This window comes from Callospermophilus lateralis, chromosome 2 (assembly GCF_048772815.1).
Source record: "Callospermophilus lateralis isolate mCalLat2 chromosome 2, mCalLat2.hap1, whole genome shotgun sequence".
Lineage (NCBI taxonomy): Eukaryota > Metazoa > Chordata > Mammalia > Rodentia > Sciuridae > Callospermophilus > Callospermophilus lateralis.
The window spans coordinates 150,326,177-150,350,796 of NC_135306.1; the positions used below are offsets into that span (position 1 = coordinate 150,326,177).

A 24,620-nucleotide genomic window follows, 5' to 3' on the forward strand; every position below is an offset into this window, starting at 1 on the left:
TGTATAAAATCCATAGAAAGCTACCTAGAAAAAAATAGATGCCCAGCTGTTAATGTGGTTACCTCTCAGAGCAGTTTTGTGGCAGAATGTGAAAGTAAAGATACACGTTTTATCATAAACTCTTTTAATTTTTTTCCACTTTTTTTTACAGTGAAAAATGCAGGCATATTTTATGTATTGCTTTTTAAAAGTGGGCCCAAAAATCTGCATTTATTGGAATTATGGTATTAATGACTTTTCTCTTGAGAGTCTGAAAGCTCTGTGAAATGGCCTGTGAAGAAAATGAAAGCTAAGCCTGTAACTTGAATTTGTTTCTTTAGAAATCTTCTTTGTTGTTAGTGTTGTTGTTTTCCTTGCCTAAGTAAGACTTTTCTTGTCTTTATGTAGGTTACCCTACAGCCTACCCGGCAGCGGCCCCTGCCTACAATCCCAGCCTGTACCCAACCAATAGCCCCAGTTATGCTCCAGGTAAACAGAGTGGGGGCATCAGTGGTGAATGGGGTGGGAGGTGTGGGAAAACAAACCTACTTGCTGGCCTTTCCCTGTCCTTAATTGCTCTGGGCTCAGCCTATCCTGGTTTGAATCTGTGGGAGTCCATACCTTCTGGGAACTGAGGCAGATGAGCCTCAGGGTGGGGGTTGGAAGTAAAATCTTCCTCATTCTCCTTGGGTCTTAAGCTTGGCTTATTTCTCCTATAGTGGAATGTATGAAACATGCATCCTTCTTATAGAACCCTTTCTACTCTCCCAAGCAAGATCCAAATTCATTCTTATCTTTGCTCAGTTTCCCCTGAGGCTGCCGCTGGGAAACACATGAACACGTGTACACACACACATACAGCCAAATACCAGGATATAGATTTGGAAGAGAGTAAGAGACTTGCCATCAGAGGGTAAAGAAGTGGTTTTCAAGCTTAGAAAAGCTACTTGTTTTTCAAAAATAATAAATGTCCAGTACTTCTTGGATAGAGGTTGAAGTGGATATGAAAATATTAAAAGGGTTTATTCTAATTTGGGCAGTTGCATTGCAGAGATCTTACACTGATCGTAACCCCTATGCTCAGCCAGTACTTAAACACTCAAGAGCAGGAAAATTGGGCATGGTGTCCTAACTACTCAGGCGGCTGAGGTAGGAGGATTGCAAGTTTGAGGCCAGCCTAGACAACTTATCAAGACCCTTTCTCAAAATAAAAAATAAAAGAACTGGGCTGGGGATGTGGCTCAAGCGGTAGCGCGCTTGCCTGGCATGCGTGCGGCCCGGGTTCGATCCTCAGCACCACATACAAACAAAGATGTTGTGTCCGCCAAATACTAAAAAATAAATATTAAAATTCTCTCTCTCTCCCTCTCTCTCACTCTCTCTTTAAAAAAAAAATAAATAAATAAATAAAATAAAAAAATAAAAGAACTGGGGGTGTGGCTCAGTGGTAGAGCACTTGCCTAGCATGCATGAAGCCCTTTAGATTGCTAGAACTGGGGTAAGAAAAAGAGCAGGAGAATGTATAGGTTCTGTGGTTAGAAAATCCTGGGTTAAAATCCAGATTACCCAACTGATTCATTAAAGCCTTGGGCAGTTACCTCACCTCTCTGAGATTCAAATGTAACTACTTACCTCAGGGTTTAAGTTGTTTTATGGAAACTCTTCTTCATTTATTCAGCAAGTATTTATTCGTTGACTATCCTCCATACTGGGATAGAAAAATTAAAACATGATATCTTTCCCCGAAGTAGCTTACAGTCCATTTTGGAGCCTAACATGTAGACAAATTCATTGCAGTACAATACAGTAAATATTATAAAAGGAATACATATTAAAAGAGAAGAGGGAACCACAGTCTGCCTGGGGGTAAGAGTGTGGAAGAATAGAGACTTGAGGGAGAAATAGAAAGTCTCCCCCTCTCCTAACTGATGGGGAGTGGATGCAGAGCCTCATGCATTCTGGGTAAGTACTATACCACTGAGCCACATCCCCAGCCCTAGGAGGAGTTCTTTTAATCACACAAAGGAGGACTGGGCAGTCCAGGCAGAGCAAGCTTGGTAAAGACATGGAAATGTGGGAACATGACACTGTTAGAGACTTAGAAGTGAATAGGAATAGTTGAAGCATGGGCCAGGGTGGGAGGTGGTGATGAATCTTAACTAAAGATGTGAAAAGGTGATTTGGAAAGGCCTTGAATATCCTAACACCCCATTTTCTTGTTTAGTGATTATTATTATGGAATTCAAAAGCTTGAAAAGATTCCAGAGGTTTCTCCAGTTAAGCCTCTTCTCTTGACTACAGAAACCCAGAAACAGTGTTTAGTTCCACATTATCCAATGAATCAGCAACAACTTATGAACTAGAACCCTTGGCAGATTTCCTGTCTCTCAGTCCCATGTTTTTTTGTACTAAACCAGTATTCTTTCTACTGTCATTCCCCTTTGTGTGTATGTGTATATGGTATTAGGAATTGAACCAGGACCTCACACAAGCTCTGTAGCGCTGAGCTGCATCCCCAGTCCCCTCATTCCCATTCTTCTGGGATATTTAAAGCAGAAATGAATGTGGGCTATATTTGAAGATCTCTGTTTGAGCCCTGGAATCATATCCTTACCATACCCCCCACCCCATCTCTCTCTCTCTCACACACACACATCATGAAGTTATCAGATAGGACCCTCTTTTTTTTTTTTTTTTCTGCAAACAAGAGTTATTTTATGCATGTAACTAATGATAACCCCTAAAGTGCTTACATAAATGTGACATTACACAGATAGTCATTTTGGCCCTATTATGCCTGAGGCAGTCAGGAAGACACTATAGGTAATTCAAACTTGAAGAAGCTGCTGTCACTGCCTTAAGAGCTTATAAGGGAAGTGGTGATACATGGACCAAAATCTACATCTCAGCATTGATTTTCTGTTTTCTTTTAATCAATAAAATATATTTCCCAAAAAATCTACAATAGGAGGCAGCAATAATAAAAGCTGCAGAAATCTCTCTGAAAAAAATAATGAAATTTGGTAAGTTTTATCTTTAAAAACTATAGTAGCTTTGGTTATTAAATCTATCACAATAGGTAAATGATTTAAATCTTCATGAGATCTGTGAGTCGGCTTTGTAAACTAGTCTAAAGCAAAATGAAACAAGTTGTAGCAGAAGCTGAGGTAGGAATGAGGAATATTGATTGTCTTGATAGTCAGGAGGCCACCAGTGACCTCACTGGCAGCAGTCAGGTAGGTAGTGAGACTGGAAACCAATCTATGGTGAACCAGGGAGGAGAGAAGTAGATTTAGCAGGCAGAGGCCATGCTTACGAGAAGCTTGGCTACCAGGGAAAGCCAAATAAAATGGCATTGACTATAAAGGGTGCTTGGGGTTGAGAAAGTTTTGGCGGTATAGGCATGATTAAGCACTGATGGGAGGAGCAAGTGGAGGGGACAAGTCAGATATGCTGGAGAAGCAGTGCCACACAGCTAGGCCTGCACAGAGGCTGCATTGGGGGTGGGAAATCGAGAATTCCGTTCTCTTCCTAGTTTGGGGGAATTGAGTGGCAGGGGGGAAGTGGGGTACCTCACACAGGAGGGCAGTTCTTCCTCTCAGATCCTAGGAAAAATCACAGGGGATGTGTTTAGAATCAATTGCCCAGTTTAAAGTGGAGAGTTCTGATCTAATGGCCTTGATTTGCTGACACAGAGGTGATGAGGGATAGAGGAAAAATAAAAGTCAAAGTGTAAGAGCCTCACATGAAACAGTGGGAATGGAAACTACTAAACGATAGCACAGAGCAGGGTAACACTGGAGGCTGAGTGAGGTGAAGGCCAGGAATTGGTCCAGGCTCCAATTCCCAGCAGTGGGCTCTTTTCAGCACTTCTGGTGAAAGATTATAAGATTGTTTGGCAAGAAAGAGGAAAGACAAGGAATAAATAGCTATTATTTATTGAAGGGTTCCTTTGTGTCAGAGCTATTTTAAGCTCTTTACAGATGTTAACTTGTTTTATAACAAATCAGAACTTTGAGGTGAGTACTATTGTTACTCCCATTTTCTAAATGGAAAAACTAAAACTCAGAGAAGTTGAGTAACTAGCTCAAAGTTCCACAGCCCAGTATCATGTCACATGGCTATGTGAACTCTAAACCACTACTTTATTGTTGAGGGAGTTGGCAGAGAGAAATTGAAGTGTTAAACTGGAATAACCAGGATAGAGAGGAAAGGTGGTGCAGAAAGGAGGAAATTGAGACTGTCAAAGAAAAAATGAACTAAAACAAAAATGGAGAGATTGGAAAACTGCTGGTAAAAAAAAAAAAAAAAAAAAAAAGTAAAATAATAAAAGTCATCACCTAACATGATTTTCCCATTTTATCGCTTTTTGTTTGTTTGTTTTTTTTGGTACTGGGAATTGAACCCAGGAGTGCTTAACCACTGAACCACATCCCAGCCCCTTTTATATTTTATTTAGAGACAGGGTCTTGCTAAGTTACTGAGGCTGGCTTTGAACTCATGATCCTCCTGTGCACCACCATGCCCAGTCCAATTTTGTGTTTTAAAAGTCAACATATTTTCAGGAGCTAATGGAGGTAACCTAGACCATTTGCTCAGAAACCCACAAAGTACACAAGAAAGGGTAATGCTACTGCATTGTATTAGAAAGCCACATCCTGAAAGTTGGAAAACCTGGACTGTAGCACTAACTCTTTTCTGATTTTGGTGTGACCTTGGGGAGACACCTTTGCCTTATGAATTTTATACACACACACACACCCACACACACACTCACAAACTGGGCCTGCTTCATATTGTGGGATGCTGGCCTCTGTATTCATAGGTTTCCTGATTGCAGTGGGGAAGTTCTTGCCAAGGAGGAGCTGGCTCAAGGTCAGAGAGGACAGTGTAGGTTACTCTCAACTTCCTGCCAAAGCCAGCCATTTGTGATGCAGAGAGGTGCCTGCATCACAGGAGCAGATGTCTGCAAAGGAACCAGGCTCTCAGGTTTAAATATCTTTCAGTTGCTTCAAGGAGACCAAGAAGTTGCTTTAGACAGATCTATTTTTAGCACCTAAGATATCATCTGTCTAGAATGCAAGGAAGTTCTTTGATTGGTTCTGAAAGCAATGTTGGTACTTGGAGCTTTTTTCCAAGTTCTTTATGATTTCAAGAATCTTAATTTAAGAACTATTTGGCCCCACAGGAGACAGAAGCTATCCAAGACTAGGTTTTCAGAATCCACAGTGCAAAGAGTTTATCATATTAATGGTAATCTGACTTGAAAATGAAAAGGGAGGGTAAACAGGGTAACTAGAATAATAAAAATATAATACCGCCTCACAAGAATCTGTATACAAAAGCATTTTTTATCTATTATCTCACCTGGTTTCATAATGCCTATAAAGTACAAATATATTATTCCCATTTTGCATATGACAAGCCTAAAGAATGGTAGGGGGAAGGAATTGTTTCCTGAACACTTGCCTCCTTCCAGGCACTATTCAAGGCATGCTATAAATGTTCCCCTTTATATTAGTCCTGTGTATTGGAGCTGCTTGCCTCAAATTTTGTTCAGAGGTTAAATAAGTTGTGCAAACTTATACAGTTAAAAAAGCAGCAGATCTGGGATTCAGACTTGTATAGCACCAACTGCCCTGGAGGCATGGGCCTAGCTCTCTGGGATTTTACAAACAATTCTAAGGAGTCCTATGCTGATGATATTGTCCCTGAACTTTCACTTCCTCTAATATCTATCACATCTTCACCCTCTCTGGTTCTTGGGAGGATTGAAACATGTTTTTATCATGAATGAACAAAGAGCAAGAGCTTGGTCTTGTTCACATCTAGGCAGCTTCTGGGTCAGCTATATGGAAGATGCCATGGCATCCAGGGAGATTTTTCTCTGCAATGATTGAACTTTCCTGGATGGCAAGTCTGTCACCCTCTCCAGGGTAAAGGTACTTCATACCCCATATAGTCACCATTTTTTGTGCGGCCTGGGGGAAACTGCTGTCTTAAGCCAAAGAATGTATATGTAACTGCAATATGTAAAACTTTGCACAAATTCTTAGTGGTAATTTCAACTAACATTTCTATCCAACAGAGTTTCAGTTCCTGCATTCAGCTTATGGTAGGAGAGCTATTTTTCCTCATCTGTATTACGGCCTATGAATGTGTTATTTTGTAACAATGGTAGAACCCCTCTCCTTTCTTCCCTAAATCCCATCCCCTAGGCTTGGGCTCCCCCCAGGTGGCTCAGCAGCAGTTCCTAAAGCATGCAGGAACATGTCTGATGGTGCAAAATCATGGGTTGGAGACACACATGAACCATTTCCCTAGGGCAACAATGAAGGATCATGGCACTAAAAGGCGTCTCTCACCCTAACCTGGCTGCTGAATTCAAACAAATGAACCAAAATTCCAGGGTCTATATGTGGCTTTTCTGTTGGCTTTGTGGCAGCCTCTTTGAAGAAGTCCCTGGATTATGCTAAAACACCAGTCTGCCCCAGGATCAGATTTCCTATCTCCATCAGCAGTCTGACATGTTTGAAGACTTGGTGACTTTAAATACAATCTGTTCCCTTAGCTCAGATCTTGAGCTCTGGGCTCATTATTGGGGCATTTTCCGGGATGGTGAAAGGTGGGAGCCAAGTGTGCCAATGAGTTCAGGGATCAAATGCTGAGTTCTGGGGCAGTGTGGACTCCAGGCCCAAGGCACCACGGGAACTTCTGGGCACCTGTGAGGGTCCTAGCAGTGTAACTTGACTAGGTCCTTTTTGTCTTAGACAGGAAGGGACCATGGGAAGGACTTGCCACTTTAACCACCCTCACCTGGGCTGCTGAGGACAATGTTTTTGTAAAATCTCTGCACACTTTCTCAACTTTTAAACCTTGATCATCTAGTTGTCAGAAATTAAATTTTTGTGTTGCACATCTTTCAGAAGATGAGCTGTGAAATTTCTTGCCACTATTGTGGGCTGTGTGATCTTGGGCAACTTGCTAATGTTTCTAGACTATAGATAAAGTTTTATTCCACATGGATATTTTCATATCTTTAATGCTAACATCCCATCCTTTTACAATTTTATTATTTCAATTTTGCAAGCCACAGACCTATTTCTTTCTCTTTCTCTTTCTCTTTCTCTCTCTCTCTCTCTCTCTCTCCCCCTCCCCCCCCTCTCTCTCTCTCTCGGTTGCCCCAGAATATATGAACTTGGACCGAGGTTTCCATAAAAAGTTAGAGAAGGTCTCAGACTTCTTCACCCTTCCACTTAAAGCATCTGAAATGATGATGCATGAGTAGTATGGATAGAACACTTAACAAAATATTCTGTGGCAGGCCCTAAGTGGCCCTTTGAAGATACAAAGACCAGTAAGACAAGCTCTCCAATTCTCAAGGAGTGTGCAGATTATTGGGGAGACAGATAAGCCAGCCAAGTACAGGAACTTCTAAGAATCACAGGAATGGTGAGGGTGGTCAACTACATGGAGTGCATGCAGAAGCTGTGGTCACTGGGTGGAGAGAAGAAAAGACTTTGTAGTACATGTGCGTCTTCAGCTCATGATTGATGAATTAGTCTAAGTTTACCAGGTGGAATGTGAGAAGAGGCATGCCAGAAGAGATAGCAGTATGGACAAAACCACAGATATGTGTAGCTCCTCTGCATATTCTGGGAATGATAATCAGTGGGTGTACTGTAGTATAGACTGGAGACTGAGAGACTAGCGAGATAATCTGAACTAGATCATGGGGCCTTGAATTCAATAAGGACTTCAGACCAGCCTATATGCAGTAGAGAATCAGGGAATATTCTTAAGAAAGAGGGTTTTCTGATTTTGTCTTAGATAGGTCACTGTAGCTGTAGCTTAATGATTGGAGGGGACAGGTTTAAAAACAAACAGAACAGTGAGGAAGCAGTTGGAGCAATTCAGGTGAGAGATGCTGAGAGCTTGAATTAAAGCCCTTTACCAGTATGGAGATGGAAGAATAGATAGCTACCAGAACTTAAACTGGGTGACACTTTATTTTTTACCCTTATGTCAATACTATGAAGCAATCAGTGAATGGTAGTTATTGCCATTTTGAGATAACCAAAAAATTAAGTGACTTGCCCAAGATCCCATAGCTAATAAGTGGCAGAGCCCAGGATAGAAGAACGTAAATTTCCTGACTCAGTACATTGTTCAGGATGATGGTCCCTTGCTGCCTCTCCTCTTTGTAAGTGTGCTTAACAGATTGTTCAAGTGTCAGAGGGTGTGAAGGTCCTATATCCAGGGAAGTGAACAACCCAGCACCTGGATGTGGGCAGCCTGCTGTGACTGGCCCATGGCCCTTCACTGCCAATGGTTCTCCCTTTTGTTCTGTCTTTTTGACTTGAAGGATGGCACATATGATATAGTACACTGATCTTAAGTAAAAAGCTTAACAACATTTTTCACATGTAACACACACACACACACACACACACACACACACATATATATATACATATATATACATATAATATAGCAATCGCACAGTTCAAAACATAAAACATTTCTAGGAAGTGGTTTCTTTCTGGCACCCAAGAATATGCCCTCCTATTAGAGCAGCCTCTTCCACCACTATACTTCTAAAAAAGCTTTAGTTGGGTTTGTTTTCATTCCACAACTAAGCTCTGATCAGCATCACCAACAGAATGGGTGCCGTTAGAATTGTACTTAGAAGAAGAACAGGATTATCTAACTAATGAGGAGGTCAAGTTGATATTTGGTTTTAAGTTTTCACATTTATTCAATTATTTAGTATTCAAATATACAGAGGAGGCATAGAAAATGATGTTTGTTTTCTTTAATGAAACCAGAAGAAAATGCCCCTTTATTCAGGAAAATGTATAGTTTAGCTAAGGGTTCACTTAGGGAAGACAATCAAAGGCATAATCCCATTTGCTTTTTTCCTGATTAATCTGCAACATTGTTTTACTGGGTATCATGCTGTCTTGTTCACTCCCTGGTTGGTGTGTGGCTATGTTGCATCCCCAGCTAGATTGTAAGTACCTTGTGTGCAGTGACCGTGACCCACGTTGTGTTCCTGTCCACGGTGGCGCTCCCCTCAGTGCTGAGCGCAGTTAGACCTCAGTACTCTTTGGCTAATTTTGATTTACTTTGTCACACAGCCCTTCAGGCTAATGTCAGACTTTTGGCTAATGATGCAAATTATGTTGAAGTATGTGCCACTTGGAGGAAAAAATTGGATGAATCAGGACCTCTAATTTCTCCAAATTTATACAACCAAATTCAATGCTCCTGCTCACTGGTGGAGTCCCATGAGGTTCCTATGGGCATGGGCTTATTCTTTCTGACTCCTCAGAACTTACATGTTTAACCTTTCAGGTAGTTGTGTTGGGTGGCCTCAGCTTTCCAGCCACATGGAGTATCAAGTTCTAAATTTGGAGACATCTTCATAAGCTTTTCAACACTAATTGGATCCTTTGTTAATCCCCTTTATACCAGCCCTCTGCCCCCATAAAGAACCCAAGATGATTGCTTTAAATGGACTTCTCTCCTCCTGTAGTATATGCAGAGCCATGTCTGGATATCCAGAAGAGGCCCTGAACTATACTTGGAGTTCCGCTAGGCCTCCATTTCTCTTTGCCAGAATTCTCCTTTTAGTGTCACTTTCCTGCCCATGATTTCCTTCTCATTCTTCAGCATCTGCTGTATATATTGCGGGCCATTAATGCAAGCAGAGTCAGCATATAACAGCTGCACTCCTAGCCTTAGTTTAGTAAGAACAGTAGAGTCCCTGACCTTTTCTAACCTTAGCAGTTCTGTGATTGAAGGAACAGAGACATTTGTTATTATCCAGACAGTCAGAGGAAGATATGAAATCTCTCTGAAGGTAGAATATTCTGGTGAAATTAGAGCATATATAGGCATACTTTCTTCTCAGACTACACTGACTTACCTTAGCCCCTTGTGAAAATGTTTCAATTATATTTGACTGTTGTTAGTACAACCCCATCTCCTGCTATAATATACTTTTAAAAAATCCATATCAAAGACTCCCAAGACCTTATTTGAATGAAATAGAAATTTGGGTAAAGGATGTTTCTTCTCTAGTGTTTGAAAGTATAGTAAAAAGTTGGGCAATTCTACCCTTTGGAGCCCTATTTCCTCTCTCCTTCCCCTCTGGGTACCATGAAGGTAAGTTTTTTGAGTCAGTCCCACTTCTACAACATATAAAGGATCATCTTTCAAGCTTCTCAAGCTGAGCTTTGAATTAGCCAAGGAAGTCTTTACAGACCTCAAACTGGGCCTCATCTCTATTTCACACCTACCCCAAGTTGGCATTTACTTTTGGGATGGCCTAAAGGATCATTTCTAATTTATGAGCTGTCTCAGGTGGGATACCCAGTAGCACCTCAGCAGGATATAATTCAGGGATATGCAGAGGTTTGTTCATCTGACCTTGGATGGGTGTCCAGGATGAGTTAGCAAGGAGTGCCCCACTGGATAACTAGGAACACACCCACAGGGCCCTGTGCCTTTTAAGCTTGCATGGCTACATCTCAGTCCATTTAGAGGACATGGTATTCCAGCAAGAATAAAGTTTTTCCACAACTTATTAAATACACCTCCTGAGGAAATTTCAGACAAAAAGGAGGGGGGCTGAGTTGATATAACCCAGTACACAAAGGCTCCCAACTTGATCCACATTATAAAGTAGCTGAGGAATATACCAGAGCCTTATGCCAGAAGGTCAGGTAGAAGGAAGCAGTATTCATGGACATGTTCATGGTTTTAGTAGTACCTAGAAAATCCTGATGCTCTTAGCGGAAGTGCAGATTTCCTCAGTTTTCAACCATCTGGAAGCTCACTTCAGCACTGCTCCCACCCCACTAACCCATCTCAGAAAGGCTGAATCATTCTGTGTGTCTGAACAGGCCCTTTGGGTTATATGTTTCTGTCCAGCACAAAATCCTTGCTTTGTGTCTGTGATTGGTGGTGCCCACTTCTTATTTCTGCCTAATGCCATTCTTGTGTCTTCCCTTAAGCCACTCTGCTGATGAAACAGGCCTGGCCACAGAACTCGTCTTCCTGTGGCACTGAAGGCACCTTCCACCTCCCAGTGGACACCGGGACCGAGAACCGAACTTACCAAGCATCCTCTGCGGCTTTCAGTAAATACAGCCTGTCTCCTCCTTTCCTTGTTCCCCTTGGTTGGGACTGATTTGTTTCTTAGAAAGAAAGGAAAGGGGATTTTTAAAAATGATCTTTATTATATAAATACTACTTTAAAAGGTTCTCCTATCCATGCAAAAAAGTTGGCCTTCCTCATTCAATAAAGATCTCATTGATCATGCACCCTGCTTTAGGGAGACACACAACAGTTAGGGAGGGAAAAGGAGTACTCTCCTTCTGGCTGAGAAATTGGATTAGGAAAAGACTATTACTGCATTTCAAGGGAAAGAACAGAAGGCCCATTTTGAAGACCTGTGTGTTTGGACAGAGAGGGATTTCCCCTTAGGCAGGATTTCTTAACTACAGCACTGTTGACTTCTGGGCCAGATAATTCTTTGTTGTTGGGGACTGTCCTGAGCATTGCAGGATGTTTAGCAGCATTCCTCGTCTCTACACCTAGATGCCAGGAGCAAAGCACTATATGACAACCAAAAATGTCTCCAAACTTAGTAAATGCCACCCCACCCCAGCCCCTTTGAGGAATACTGCCCTTGTGGAAGCTATACTATGGGAATAAAGTATATATATTGATAAAAGCCAGCCGGCCTTGTCAGATTGGTCATGATAATCTAGAGGCTCAGTAGGGTAACTAGTGCTATCATCTTTATATTTCTGATTTTTTAAAATATTTTTTTTGTTTTAGTTAGACACAATACCTTTATTTTATTTTATTTTATTTATGTGGTGCTGAGGATCGAACCCAATGCCCTGCACATGGTAGGTGAGCGCTCTACCACTGAGCCACATCCCCAGTCCCTATATTTCTGATTTTTCACACAGTGGTTCCACTGAGGAAATGAGACCCAGTGATTCGAAATTACTAGTGGCATTTTGATTCCATATAAGGAAGAACTTGGTGCCTCATGGGAGCTTTTAGATGAATGGCTGACTTTGGATATGGTGAGGACTTAGCCTTGGAGTTGTGCCAGCAGGAGCTATAAGCCTTTAGTGTGATGTTACAGTGAATTGCTAGTCTACCAAGTAAGTAGATTAGAAGAATTCATTGTATTTTCTCTTCTTTAAAACCTCTAATGTCACCTCTTCTTATCATTTGCCCCTAGATGTCAATATCAGCTTACAGAGTATAGCTTGTCTTTTGGATAATGTGCTTTCATAATCATCCTCTTATTTATTTATTTTTATTTTTTGGCAATACTAGGCATTGAACCTAGGGGTACCTACCACTGAGCTACATCTCTAGCCCTTTTTATTTATTTATTTATTTATTTATTTATTTTTTAAAATAAGACCTCACTGAGTTGCTTAGGGCCTTGCTAAATTGCTGAGGGTGGCCTTAACTTTGCTGTCCTCCTGCATCAACCTTCTGAGTCACTGGGATTACAGGTGGACCACTTTTGCCCAGCACCCTCTCATTTAGCCAACACTATGGTCTTAAAAGTCATTTAAGGGGCTGGGGATGTGGCTCAAGCGGTAGCGCACTCGCCTGGTATGCACGGGACACTGGGTTCAATCCTCAGCACCACATAAAAATAAAATAAAAATGTTGTGTCCACCGAAAACTAAAAAATAAATATTAAAAAAAATTCTCTCTCTCTCTCTCTCTCTCTCTCTTAAAAAAAAAAAAAAAAAAAAAGTCATTTAGGTGGATTTTTCATCCTAGTTAGAAAATTGAGGCTCAAAAAGGTAATATGCCCAGTGCTGCCCAACTAATAAGCAGCACAACTGGAAAGAGATATCACCCAGGGTTAAGATTTTATTCCTAACTCTTTTCATGAGGTTCATTTTACCCTTTAAGAGAGGGATACCAGCTATGGAGAGTTTTTCCACATACCCCAGATAGAATTGAAAGAACATATATAAAACTATGTATGTTAATTGGCTTAAAACTATTCTCTCATACAGTTGCACATACATAGATAAATACATGAAGGCATACCTACTGTAGTGCAGTAAGAAGAGGCCTGGAGTAGAGGTCCCAAATTGATTCTAGACTTTGTTCTGAGTAGCCTTAGATAATTCATGTCCATGCTTTGGACTTTGGTCTTTTAAATGAGGCCCCTGAATTGGTTCATCCTAAACATTCTCAATAACCAGTAGACTCCTGATTCTCTCACATTGCAGCTCTGTATCAATATCCTCCCCACCACAGGGACCTCCTCTCCAGCAGCTCTCACCAGTAGTTGCCATCAAGCCTTTGCTCATATCTTCAGGATCAGCAATCTAGTTTCTGCCTCCCTTTCCACAGTTAAGCAGTCCAAGTATCAGAAGGCCTTGCCTTGTACTATATGAAGCCTTCCTGAAACTCCATTAAATGTCCAGTAACCATGTCCCCTCCCAGACAGGCCGTCACAGTCCCTGGGAAGGACCGAAATGTATCCCTCTCTTGTAAATAAAGAGTTACACAGGTTTAAACATTAATGGAGTTGGGATTGACTGACCCACTAATTGTCACATTTTGTTGCTTCTAGTGCCATAGAAAATTCAGGGTGCTTTGACAAATTCAGTTCAGTTTCACCAGCACTTGCTAAGCCTGTATGTAAATAGGTCTCCCTCCTATTTATTCAGTGCTCAGTTTAGCTACCAACAAGGAGAGTCAGAGGTCAAGGCAAGACTCAGACATAGAGCTTTGTTTTGTCCAGACGTATAAACCCACTGATCAATAAACCTATTAGTCTGAAAGGCACCTATGATGTGAGGACCAATACCTTTGAAAGTGGTAGGGCTTCTACAACTGAAAGATTTATAGCAGTGAAGAAGGACTGAAGAGAGAGCTGGAAAAGTTTTAACCTTGCTAACATACACACTCTCTTTATTATCCTGTTTGATGGAGCCTAAAATTATGGTTAGGAACCTGAGACAAACAATAGATATCATAAAGCTTCTTTTACAAGGCAAAGCTGGGACTTCTAATGATCAAATTCCTCTTATGATTTTGCCCTTAGTGAAATGGGAATACAAAGACCAATATACTAAATGCCCAAAATTGAACTGGAGAAACCTTTAACTCAGAGCTCTGTCCAAGACAAGAACTCAAGCCCTGAACTCTGGACACAGCTTTCATTAATTTGTTATGCAATTTGGGGGAAATTGAAATTGCAGTCCTTTCAGGCTCTAGATTCTTCCTCTGCAAGGGAGAAGGTTGATTGCAAGCCTCTAATGTCCTTAAAGCACAGCATATCGAAGTCCTAATATTATGACCTTCAGATTCAGAATTTCTTTCAGGATTGCCAGGCCATCAGTGAGCCTAAGTTCACTTGGGTAAAAACCTTTTTTTTTTTTTTTTTGCAAGAAGCCCAGTAACTTTTTTTTTTTTTTTTCCCCATGGTACCAAGGATTGAACTCAGAGACTGGACCACTGAACCACATCCCCAGCCCTATTTTGTGTTATATTTAGAGACAGTGTTTCACTGAGTTGCTTAGTGCCTCACCTTTGCTGAGGCTGGCTTTGAACTCCTGATTCTCTTGCCTCAGCCTCCTGAGCCCCTGGGATTACAGGTGTGTGCCACTGGGCCCAGCCCCAACAACTTCTTTTACTTAGATTCACAAACTAAGAAACCCTGATTTTTGTGATACTTAAAGTAACCCAGACTACAACAACAGGAATTTTCATTATTCCCCAAGGACCACCAGTCTGTTGTAGAAAGTCCTCAGTAGTAATGTTCTCATAAAAGTCCTACTGAGATACTCAGAAACTCAGAATATCATCATCTTCAGAAACACCCTCTGAAATTATCCAGTCCAAATGAGTACATTCCCTGAGAGAAGTGAGCAGAACTCTCTGACGGAGCCTAGGCTGAGGACCCTGGGTAGCTTCTGTAGCCTCATATCTTCCTGACACAAATGGTAACCTTGATTACTACTGTGGTTAGAGAAAGTGTCCCCATGAGCAGCCATTCTCTTTTAGTATCTATTTATTCTCTCACCTGTGAAATGTTTATGTCGGTCTGGGAGATCTCTAAGACCTCTTCTAGCTCTGCGGCTCTGCTTCTCCCATCCCAAACTGTCTAGACAGACAAGCAGGGCCTTCTAGATCAGCATCTCTTTGGTTGCCAAGGATGTTTTGGTTACTTGTTTGTATTCTGAGTATGTGTCTCATTTCATAACATGAAGAAAGGGAAACATTCTCAGAAAAGGTTGTTCTTAGATATGGAAAGCAGATTCTACTGCAGTCTCTGACAGCCTTTTCCTCAGAGGGAGAGTCCCTGCACTTTGTAATATGGTCGTCCTTGTGGTATAGAGGGGTTGTGGAACCTTTTCTGGTGAAGATAAAAATTCCAGAGCACATTCTCTAGGAGCATGAAGTAAAGTAACCAGCAGTGTTGTCCTGTTAACTCTATAAAGAATCATAAAATCATAGTATTTCAACCATAAAATTTTAGAATATTAGAGTCCTGGAGTCTTTGCTCCAAGTTGGAACAAACCATACCAGTCATAATTTAACTTCTTATCTTTTGTATTCATTCAGACCAGACTTGGCTTTTATGCCTCCAGAATAGGAAATTTACTATCTTTATACAGTGAGAGAAAAAAAAAATAATAACAGCTACCCTGTTTGAAATGCTTATAATATGTCCAGCACTGTACTAAGTGCTTTGCACTTATCAATGTATTTATCACAGAAACTTTATGAAGTAGGTGCTGTTACTACCCCCATTTTACAGGTTAGAAGATGATATATTCCACAGGTATTAAATTGCAGGACTGGGGTCTGGCCCCAGACTGTCAGTCTGTCTTCAGACTGTAACCACTGCTCTGTGCTGTAGTACCTTCAGAGACAGCCATCTTCTGATTGAGGATGCCCTTTTCTGCATAGAGATGTTTATCCTGGCAGGATTCTCCACACATTGTTTTGTATTGTTTCCTTTTCTTTTCTCTTCTCTTCTCTTCTTTTCTTTTCTTTCTTTTTTGAACGCAGGTATCAAATTAGGTAGAAAGCCAGGCACTTAACCACTGTGTAGCATCCCCGAGCCTTTTTTTATTTTTTGAGACAGGGTTTTGCTAAATTGTTGAAGCTGGCCTTGAACTTGCAATCCTCCTGCCCTCAGCCTCCTGAGTTGCTGGGATTACAGGTGTGTGCTAACATGCCTGGCTTGTTTTGTTTTTAAAATAAGCCCTTCCTTTTTTTTTTTTTTTTTTCTGTACTGGAAATTGAACCTGGGACCTTGTCCTTGCTGGGCAAGCACTCTCCCCAGGAACTACATCCCCAGCCTTTGTTTTGTTTTGTTTTCTTGTTGTTTGCAATGCTCTGGGGCGTGAGTCCTGTGACCTCACACATGCTAGGCAAGTGCCTTATCACTGAGCTACATCCCCAGCCCCTCTACATCTTGTTTTATTCCTTTTTTTTTTTTTTTAACATTTTTTTAGTTATAGATTAACACACAGTATTTTTATTTATTTTTATGTGGTGCTGAGGATTGAACCGGGACCTCACACATGCAAGGCAGGTGCTTTACCACTGAGCTACAGCCCCAGCCCTTGTTTTATTCCTTTAAATCAAGGGTCAGGAAACTTTCCTATAAAGGGCCAGACTTTGAGATAGTAGATACTTCAGGCTTTTCAATCCATATGATCTCTGTAACTACCATTGTAACAAGAAAGTAGTCATTGCAGGTATGTAGTTAAATTAAATATTTATTTACCAGATAAGTTGTAATTACAGAAAACCACAGACTGGAATTATTATTATGAATAAAAGATTTCTGTGGTCCTACCAGGTGGCACACATCCTTAATCCCAGCTGCTCAGGAGGCTGAGGCAGAAGGATCACAAATTTGAAGACAGTCTCAGCAACTTAGCAAGACCCTGTTTGAAATAAAAAAATAAAAAGGGCTAGAGATGTAGCTCACTGGCAAAGTGCCTCTGGGATCAATTTCTAATACCACCCAAAAATAATAATAATAATTCTGTATAATAATTCTGTGATAATTTTAGGGGAATACAGTCCCTTATATATCCCCCCATCTTCAGAGATTCATAGCCCATTGAATTATTTTAAAGACTTCTCAGGGCCACAAAATTAAAACAACAACAACAACAAAAAAAAAAAAAAACAACACCTATTTATCTCTATATTACATTGCTATTTCACAAATTATGGGACCTTAAAACTCATCCCCTTCTTTTCTCTTCTCCAAATACTATTAAGTTCCCTGGGGGACTGGGGATATAGCTCAGTGGTAGAAAATTTGGCTAGGATGTGCAAGGCGCCTGAGTTCAGTCTCTGGTACCATAAAAGAAAAGAAGATCCCCTGGAATCAGCCCATTTTGAGAATCCCTTTGTTTCTTAGAGAAATAAGCTGTCTCCAAGGTGAAAAGGTGAAATACCCATCAGATGGCTCCTTCTAGGTTTCTGCAAACCTAGACTCCGTCTTCTCATGTGGTATCTGCTTTTTTTCCTGTGACCACATGTCTCAGGTTTAGCTCCATAGTCTAGAAACCTTAGAGAATCTGCTCTATAATTCCCTTCCAGTTAATTTCTACTTCTTATCAATTCTGCCTTTTCTTTAATGTATCTTTTTCACCCCATCTTCTTTGCTACTTATTTCCCAAACAAACTTGAGAACAAAACAATTTTTTCATGGAACAAACTCTGTAGATATGCAGGTGGGAAAATAAGTAACAGTTCCAGGGGAGATGACAGAACATCTTTTGTGCCAGCTGAGCAATAGCTCTGATATCCTCTTGAGTCATCAGGGCAGAAAATACCAAGCCAAAGCTGTGGTGTAACTGAGGATTTGTGCTCATGTGGTAGCTTGCTTTTACTTGGAGTTAGGATAGAGGAAACCCATAATCTTAGAGCCATGGAATTTTAGTTTTTCTTAGAAAGAGATTTTCATTTTTAATCTCCTATTTTACAAAATAAGAAACTAAGGCCCAGAGATTTAGGCAGTTGACATCCAAGTTAGGCAGAAAGCCAGACCAAAGCCTAGATCACTTCTCCTCTAATAAAGTTCCTTGCTACTCTGACCCCTAGTCCCTTCTTTCAGACACAGTCCCTTGGGGCTTAAAGGTTCCTTGGTGAACATCTTATAGGCAAAAGAATGAAGCCCAGAGAGGTCCAACGACTTTAGCTAGACCCACCTAGGACAGGACTACAGGGCAGAAGCCACCCTAGCATCTTTCCACAGGGGCTTCGGAGCCAAGGTCCTCTGACACTGACCCTTCAACTCAGAAGGAAAATTTTAGAATCTTAATTTTTTTTTTTTTTTTAAATAGTGGAGAATGAACCCAGGGGCATTCTACCACTAAGCTACATTCCCAGCCCTTTTTATTTTGCTAAGTCACCCAGGCTGGTCTTGAACCTGTGATCCTCCTGCTGCAGTGTCTTGAGTAGCTGGGATTACAGACCATCATGCTTGGCTAGAGTTTAGAGTCTTTAGGAGAAGTTTCTAAAAAGGCTTGTCCTATCTGAGCCTCAGGATCCCCTCATATAACTCAGAGGATTGGGGATCAGTTGATGACTACCTAGTTCAATAGGATGATTCCATTTGGTGATTTTATAAGGACACCTTGTTCCTAAGTGACTTGTATTTGAAGTCCCTCCTGTAAACATAAGATCTGACTTTTTTCTGGAGGTCTCAAAAGAAGCACAGTTTGTTCTCATAGCCAATTGTGAACTTCTTGGGGCCTGAATTCACAACCCCCAGCTGTTGTCTGGCCTGCTGAGGTGCAGACATGGCCTAGGTCTGGGTCCTGACTTCAGGCCTGTCTCCATCCTTATCTTTTGGTCAAAAGGAGAGAGATAGTAAGTAAGAGACATCGTGGAAAACGCTGTTGATCAATGGCACTTTCTCAGTGTGTAAGCTGCCCATGGGGCAAAGATGATCTCCCACAAGCCACAGGAGGGGAGGAAAAGCCAGCCCTGCAGAGCAGAAGATGAGCATCTGAGAGATGTTTTATGTGGGTTTTTACCTTCAAACTTGGAGAGGAGGAGGCAGCATGGTTAAGGGAGATACTTATAAGGAGAAAAAGAAATAGAACAAGATTAAGGAAGAAGGCAGGACCGCTAGCAAAAGATACTCTGGGATGCTGGGATAAGTGAGGAGACAGAAAAGCAAGAAGATGGGAGTGGGGGTGTTAAGGGGCTTCCATCTGTGTGGACCTACTTTTCTCAGACAGTGCAGGAACCCAGGCCTTCATAGCTAAAAGGGACCATATGGTTCTGACCTCTTACTTTGTAGATGAGAGTCCTTGAAACCTAGAGAAATTTTAAAAAATCTCTAGAGAAACACACATGTTGCCCTGTGCACCAGGACTGAGGGAGCTGCCTCTAGGGCTAGGGCTCTCTGGGTTGAGCCCTATTCTCTTGTTTGTTCTCATTTGTGTTTCCAGCCTGGATTCAGCCCATCTTTGTCTGGGGAATTGTGACTGGGACCTGCTGCCTTCTAGCACCACTGTTATGCCAACTAACTGGTAGTCTCTCTTATTGCCTTGGTACAGGATATACTGCAGGGACTCCATACAAGGTCCCACCGACCCAGAGTAATACTGCTCCACCCCCCTACTCCCCATCACCCAACCCCTATCAGACGGCCATGTATCCAATCAGAAGTGCCTACCCTCAGCAGAATCTGTATGCACAGGTAGGTATACAGGAGGTCTGGGCCTATTTCTTCTGCAAGTAGAGGACCCTCCAGACTGAGTATGGTGGGTGGGGTAGGGTGAAAAAGAGTGGAGGGTTCATAATTCTGGCCAGCCATCACTGGTGCCATGGAAACAATATCCCTGAAGTAAGTCTGCTTTCTCCTTCCCTCTACCTCAGTCCCCAGAGGGGTGAGGCATGAACTCTAATTTAGATGAACAGAACTCAGAATATCGAGGGGGCCCAGGCTGAGGCCTTTAGTGATCATCTAGTTGAACTTCTTTGTTAAACAAGTGGGGAAACAGACCCTGAGAGGGGGGTGTCTTGTGCCAGGTCACACAGTGAGCTATTGGTTGAGTCAGGATGATGAGATCCCATGTCTTGGTCTTCCCTAACCCCACATCTACTCTTCCTTGATAAAGTCTGTGAACCAAGTAAGAAGGAGAAAAGTGCCCAGGCTCTGCCACCAGTGCCCTATGACCTTGGGCAGTTATTCTATCTGTGCCTCAGTGTCCTCATTTGGACTCTTTCAGGGGAATAATTGTGTACACTCTGGGAGGATGTGAGTTAGAGACCATATGATTTCTCTGGCGTGCTAATGGCACGTTCTTCTGGAGTGATAATTCAACATGAGGTTTAATTGGCAGGGGAAATTTTTTTTTTAATTTAAAAACTAGCTATATTGCCAATTAGAATGCAGAACTTTTCAAAAAAAAGAGGCTTGAGATTATTTTTTCTCATTTATGGAAAACTGTATTAGACTATCCTCTCAGACCTTTGAAGCCCTTGTCACTATATAGTGGAAAGATATGAAAATTTTTGGATTAAAATGATCGCAAGGGCCTCTCTCTACTCAGCAGGCATATGAGTGGTAGTAGCAGGAAGCAGCCATGTGATCCAGACTCTGGGAAGTCACCTCAGATCTCTGTCTCCATCCTTATCTTTTGGTCAAAAGGAGAGAGAGAGTAAGTAAGAGACATCGTGGAAAACGCTGTTGATCAATGGCACTTTCTCAGTGTGTAAGCTGCCAGCACGCACACCAGTCTGGTAACCTCTCAGCATATGTGTGTAGTGTTCTGGGATTCACCAGCCCCATTCACATGCTTAGAAACTGATTGATTATTGTTCCCACCTTTAAATTATAGGAAGCTTTTGGAGTGTAGTTCAATAAAATGCAAACATTTTAAATTGCTAATACTAGGGTTAAAAGAGTAGAGCTCTTATTCCATTAGGGAGCAAGCAGCCCTAGGAGCAAATTAAGATAGGTGTGGGGGTGACCAGTAGTTGAGCCAGCACTGAACAAGCCACAGTCGTGGTAAGACAAAGCAGGGTTCCAGCTGGGGCCTAGGCCTGTGTCGATGGATCAGTGCTTCTCCCCTCCGCATTCCTTAGGGTCTGGGAGGAACAGAGTCCCCACCCCAACCATTTCCCTCCATCCCCTGCCACCTCTCCAAGAGCCCTTGTGACCTCAGCCTCTTTTCCCCAGGGAGCCTACTATACACAGCCGGTGTACGCTGCCCAGCCCCATGTCATCCACCATACCACGGTCGTCCAGCCCAACAGCATTCCCTCTGCCATCTACCCAGCGCCTGTTGCTGCCCCCAGGACCAATGGCGTGGCCATGGGCATGGTGGCTGGCACCACCATGGCAATGTCAGCAGGTGAGGGCAGTATCTGCCTTAGCATCCCTCCTTCTCCTCCGGGAACTCCTGATGGAGCAGAGAACAATCATGGAACTGATTGCCACACAACATAAGAAATCCTATGCGGAGATGTTCCAGGGTCATAGAGGAAGGACCTTCTAAATCTGTCGCAGAGATGAGAAAGATTTCACCAAGAAGGGGATATTGAGCAAGGCTTTAAAGGGTGAATAGAGGCCAGGCAGAGAGGTGACAGAGGGAAGAGCAATACAGGCTGAAAGAATCCAAGGGTGGCAAGTTGAAAGAATGGAGGTGGCTGAAGGCACTTCGGAAGTAGGTGGAAGAGTGGTGGCCCGGCAGCCAGGGTGAGACAGGGAGAAGTTTGAGAATCTTAAGGTGAGGGAGCTGGCAAGGGGCTTCAAGTAGAAGGACAGGGTTGGGTTTAGATCTCTCTGGCAACAGGCTGAAGCAGGACCAGAGGATAAGGGTTGGAAGCAGATAGGCCAGTGAAGAGGCTGTCACTGCAGATTAGGGGAGAAATGATGACATGAGGACTCTGGTATCAGTAGGGGGCCCAGAAAAGAGGGCACAGGGCAATGTTATTTTAGCAGACAGGAGTATAAGGACCTGTGGTGAGAGGAGGGAAGCAGGAGTCCCCGAAGACCCTTGCAGAGCACTGCCCTTAATGAACCTTGAAGATGGGGATGGGGAGTTCAGCTTTAGGAAGGTCTAGGGTGAGTTGACACTGAGGGAGAAACTGGGCTTTCCCATTAAGGGTGAGAGAAGACCAGGGTCTTTGACTAGCTTGTAGAGACCGAGGTTTTAAAGAGCCAGCGAGGTCCCCATCTGAGGAAAGAAGGGCCAGGGGTAGAGTGGACATTCGGATTTTATTCTGTCCTTTACACTAGCAAGCTACTGATACCTCTCAGGGCCCACCCTGTTGTTTAGGTCCTGGGTACCAGGAATCACTAGGTCAAACCAGAGCCCTTCCCTTAAGGAACATGCAGGTTAGTGTGAGAGAGATAAACACAGACACCAACAATTACCGCTTGGTGTGTGCAACAATCCCACAAAGAAAAGCGAAAGGAGGCTTCCAAAGAATAGTGGTTGATTCTCTCCTCCAGCATCCGAAAAGATCCTCCTAAAGAGGTAAAGCTTGACATGGTAGAGAAGGTTCCTTAGGCAGGCAGGGGAGATGGGGGACTCACTCAGGGGGGGCACTAACTTAAAAGGCATGGTTTCCTCCTCTTCACCCCTGACCCTGGTACAGACTTGTCAGGTTTCCTCTTCTCTTTGCATGCTCAGGTACTCTGCTGACTACACCCCAGCACACTGCGATTGGGGCACACCCTGTCTCTATGCCAACATACAGGGCCCAAGGAACCCCTGCGTACAGCTACGTGCCCCCGCACTGGTAAAACCTTCAGCCCATCCAAGTAAGTGGGGCCAGGGCGGGAGAGGTGGGAAGGGAATGCATATAGAAACTGCCTCAAAGCCCTGATCTGAGTCTGGAGCCTAGGTGTTGTTTTCCTGTTCCAAGACCTGTAATTTCACTCTTTTTTGTGTGTATATGTGGTTCTGACTATTGAACCTATAGGCTCTGGGTTATCTCATAATACTCACAGTAGCTCTGTGAAATAAGAATCATTAGCTCTGTTTTGCAGATAAATATGTAGCTCAACACCATTCAGCCAGTAAAAATTGATCTGAGACTTGAACTCTAGTCCCCCAGTACCAAATTCTGTGTTTTTAACTGTATGGCCTTCAGACTTCCATGAGCCCCATTCTTCAGATGAAATCTTCACCTAAATTGGATGTTAGCTATGGTTTGAGGCAAGTGGAAACTTGGGATTGACCCTGACCACCAGCCCTCTGCTGCCCTACTTCTGAAGCAGTGCCTGTGAACTGTAGGGTTCCAAGGCTCTCACTTGGGAATTTGCCCTATAGCAGCATCTCCCTTGCCCTCTGCCCCCTCTGGGGGAAGTTGGTGCTAGATAACAGCTTCCATGGGCAGGGAGAAACAGCTCCACTAGGAGAACACAGAGGGCTCTGGTTAGGGCTCCCAAGTTGAAAGGAAGGGGGTTCAGAGGCTTCCTGAAGTGGCCTGTGGAATATCACTGTCACTGATGGTTTCCCTTCCTCCTCCAGATCTGGAGTCACACATTGTATGCAACTACTCAAGTCTTACACCGGTGCTGGAGCAGCTCCCTAGCAGCACCACCTCTATTTTCAAGAAGAGACAACAGAAGTGCAAGGGTCACTTTATGCATCTTTAATGATTTTGGTTTTTATTTTTGGTTTTTGTAAAAGCTGCTTTTTCTAATCTCCTGCCTTTCCCCCTAGCCCCTCTCTTAGCTGCTGCCCTTTCAGCTGTACCCACTTCTACCTGATCAGGCCACATCCCCTCAGCACTACTTTTTCCCCCCAAGCATCTAGTCCCCAGGATCCCAGGCTAGTGGCAAGTAGAGTGGGGTTTATTGCAGTGGTTCAGCTGAAGGCTCAACTTCATTTGAAGAATATAAACAGATGTGGCCCTCAAGTCCTGGGTCAGAACTCAGAGCTGTTGAGCAGGCAACATCTCTGGGTAATTGTTCTTTTTCTTTCTTTCTTTTTTTTTTTTTTTTAAGCAAAATTAGTTTAGGACATTTCTACACAAATGAAATGTCTTCTAAGAACCATTGCAGCAGACCAAGAACAAAACCACCTGATTATGTAGGAATGTTATTAGCAGCTCCATGAGAACCTGGGGAAACCAGAGTCTTTGGGAGAATTGGGGGAAGGGTGAGGGGAGGGGGCATTGGGGAAGGAGAGGGAAGAAAGGGGAGAGAGGTGCTTGCCTGATGGCTTTGGTTTGAAAGGTCTCTGACCATATGTTCTGGGCCTGGACCTTCTGATTTGCACAGTGATGATAATTGACCTGGCACTTCCTCAAAAGGGGATTTTGACCTCAGACCCGCCAAGCAGCTGCAGGGTGGTGGGATCCCAGCATCCTGAGGACTTGAAAGGCCAGGTTCCCTGCATAATCCAGACCTCGGCCTCTGAGCCCTCATAGACCCACTCTGATGAGGAGCTTCCTCCTCATTAGAATGGGAACCTGTGGCATTTCTCTCCCTTTCCCTTCTGCCCTTCCCAGTACCAGGGCTCACCTGTCTGTCTATGGGGCTGGCAGACGGGCCAGGCTCCTGGTTACCTTGCGCCATTCATGGCCAAAGTGAAGGAACCACATTCCAGGTGGGTGCTGGTGGCTCTGA

At 42.9% G+C, this 24,620-nt stretch overlaps 1 protein-coding gene across 5 annotated transcripts in view; it reads left to right on the forward strand.

Annotated features, from left to right (window-relative positions):
* The window catches only part of Fam168a (family with sequence similarity 168 member A), a 185,741-nt gene extending 161,603 nt beyond the window's left edge, over window positions 1–24,138 (forward strand). For 2 of the 5 annotated variants that reach the window (XM_076846663.1, XM_076846665.1), the window contains 7 exons: window positions 388–468; window positions 6,068–6,094; window positions 11,001–11,126; window positions 19,588–19,730; window positions 21,216–21,390; window positions 22,675–22,805; window positions 23,518–24,138. In XM_076846663.1, the coding sequence (XP_076702778.1) occupies window positions 388–468; window positions 6,068–6,094; window positions 11,001–11,126; window positions 19,588–19,730; window positions 21,216–21,390; window positions 22,675–22,787 (665 nt within the window). In that variant the 3' untranslated portion in view covers window positions 22,788–22,805; window positions 23,518–24,138. The remainder of the gene's footprint in view (window positions 1–387; window positions 469–6,067; window positions 6,095–11,000; window positions 11,127–19,587; window positions 19,731–21,215; window positions 21,391–22,674; window positions 22,806–23,517) is intronic. The other 3 variants (XM_076846664.1, XM_076846666.1, XM_076846667.1) reach the window with 2 other exon arrangements.
* The last annotated feature ends 482 nt before the right edge of the window (window positions 24,139–24,620 follow it).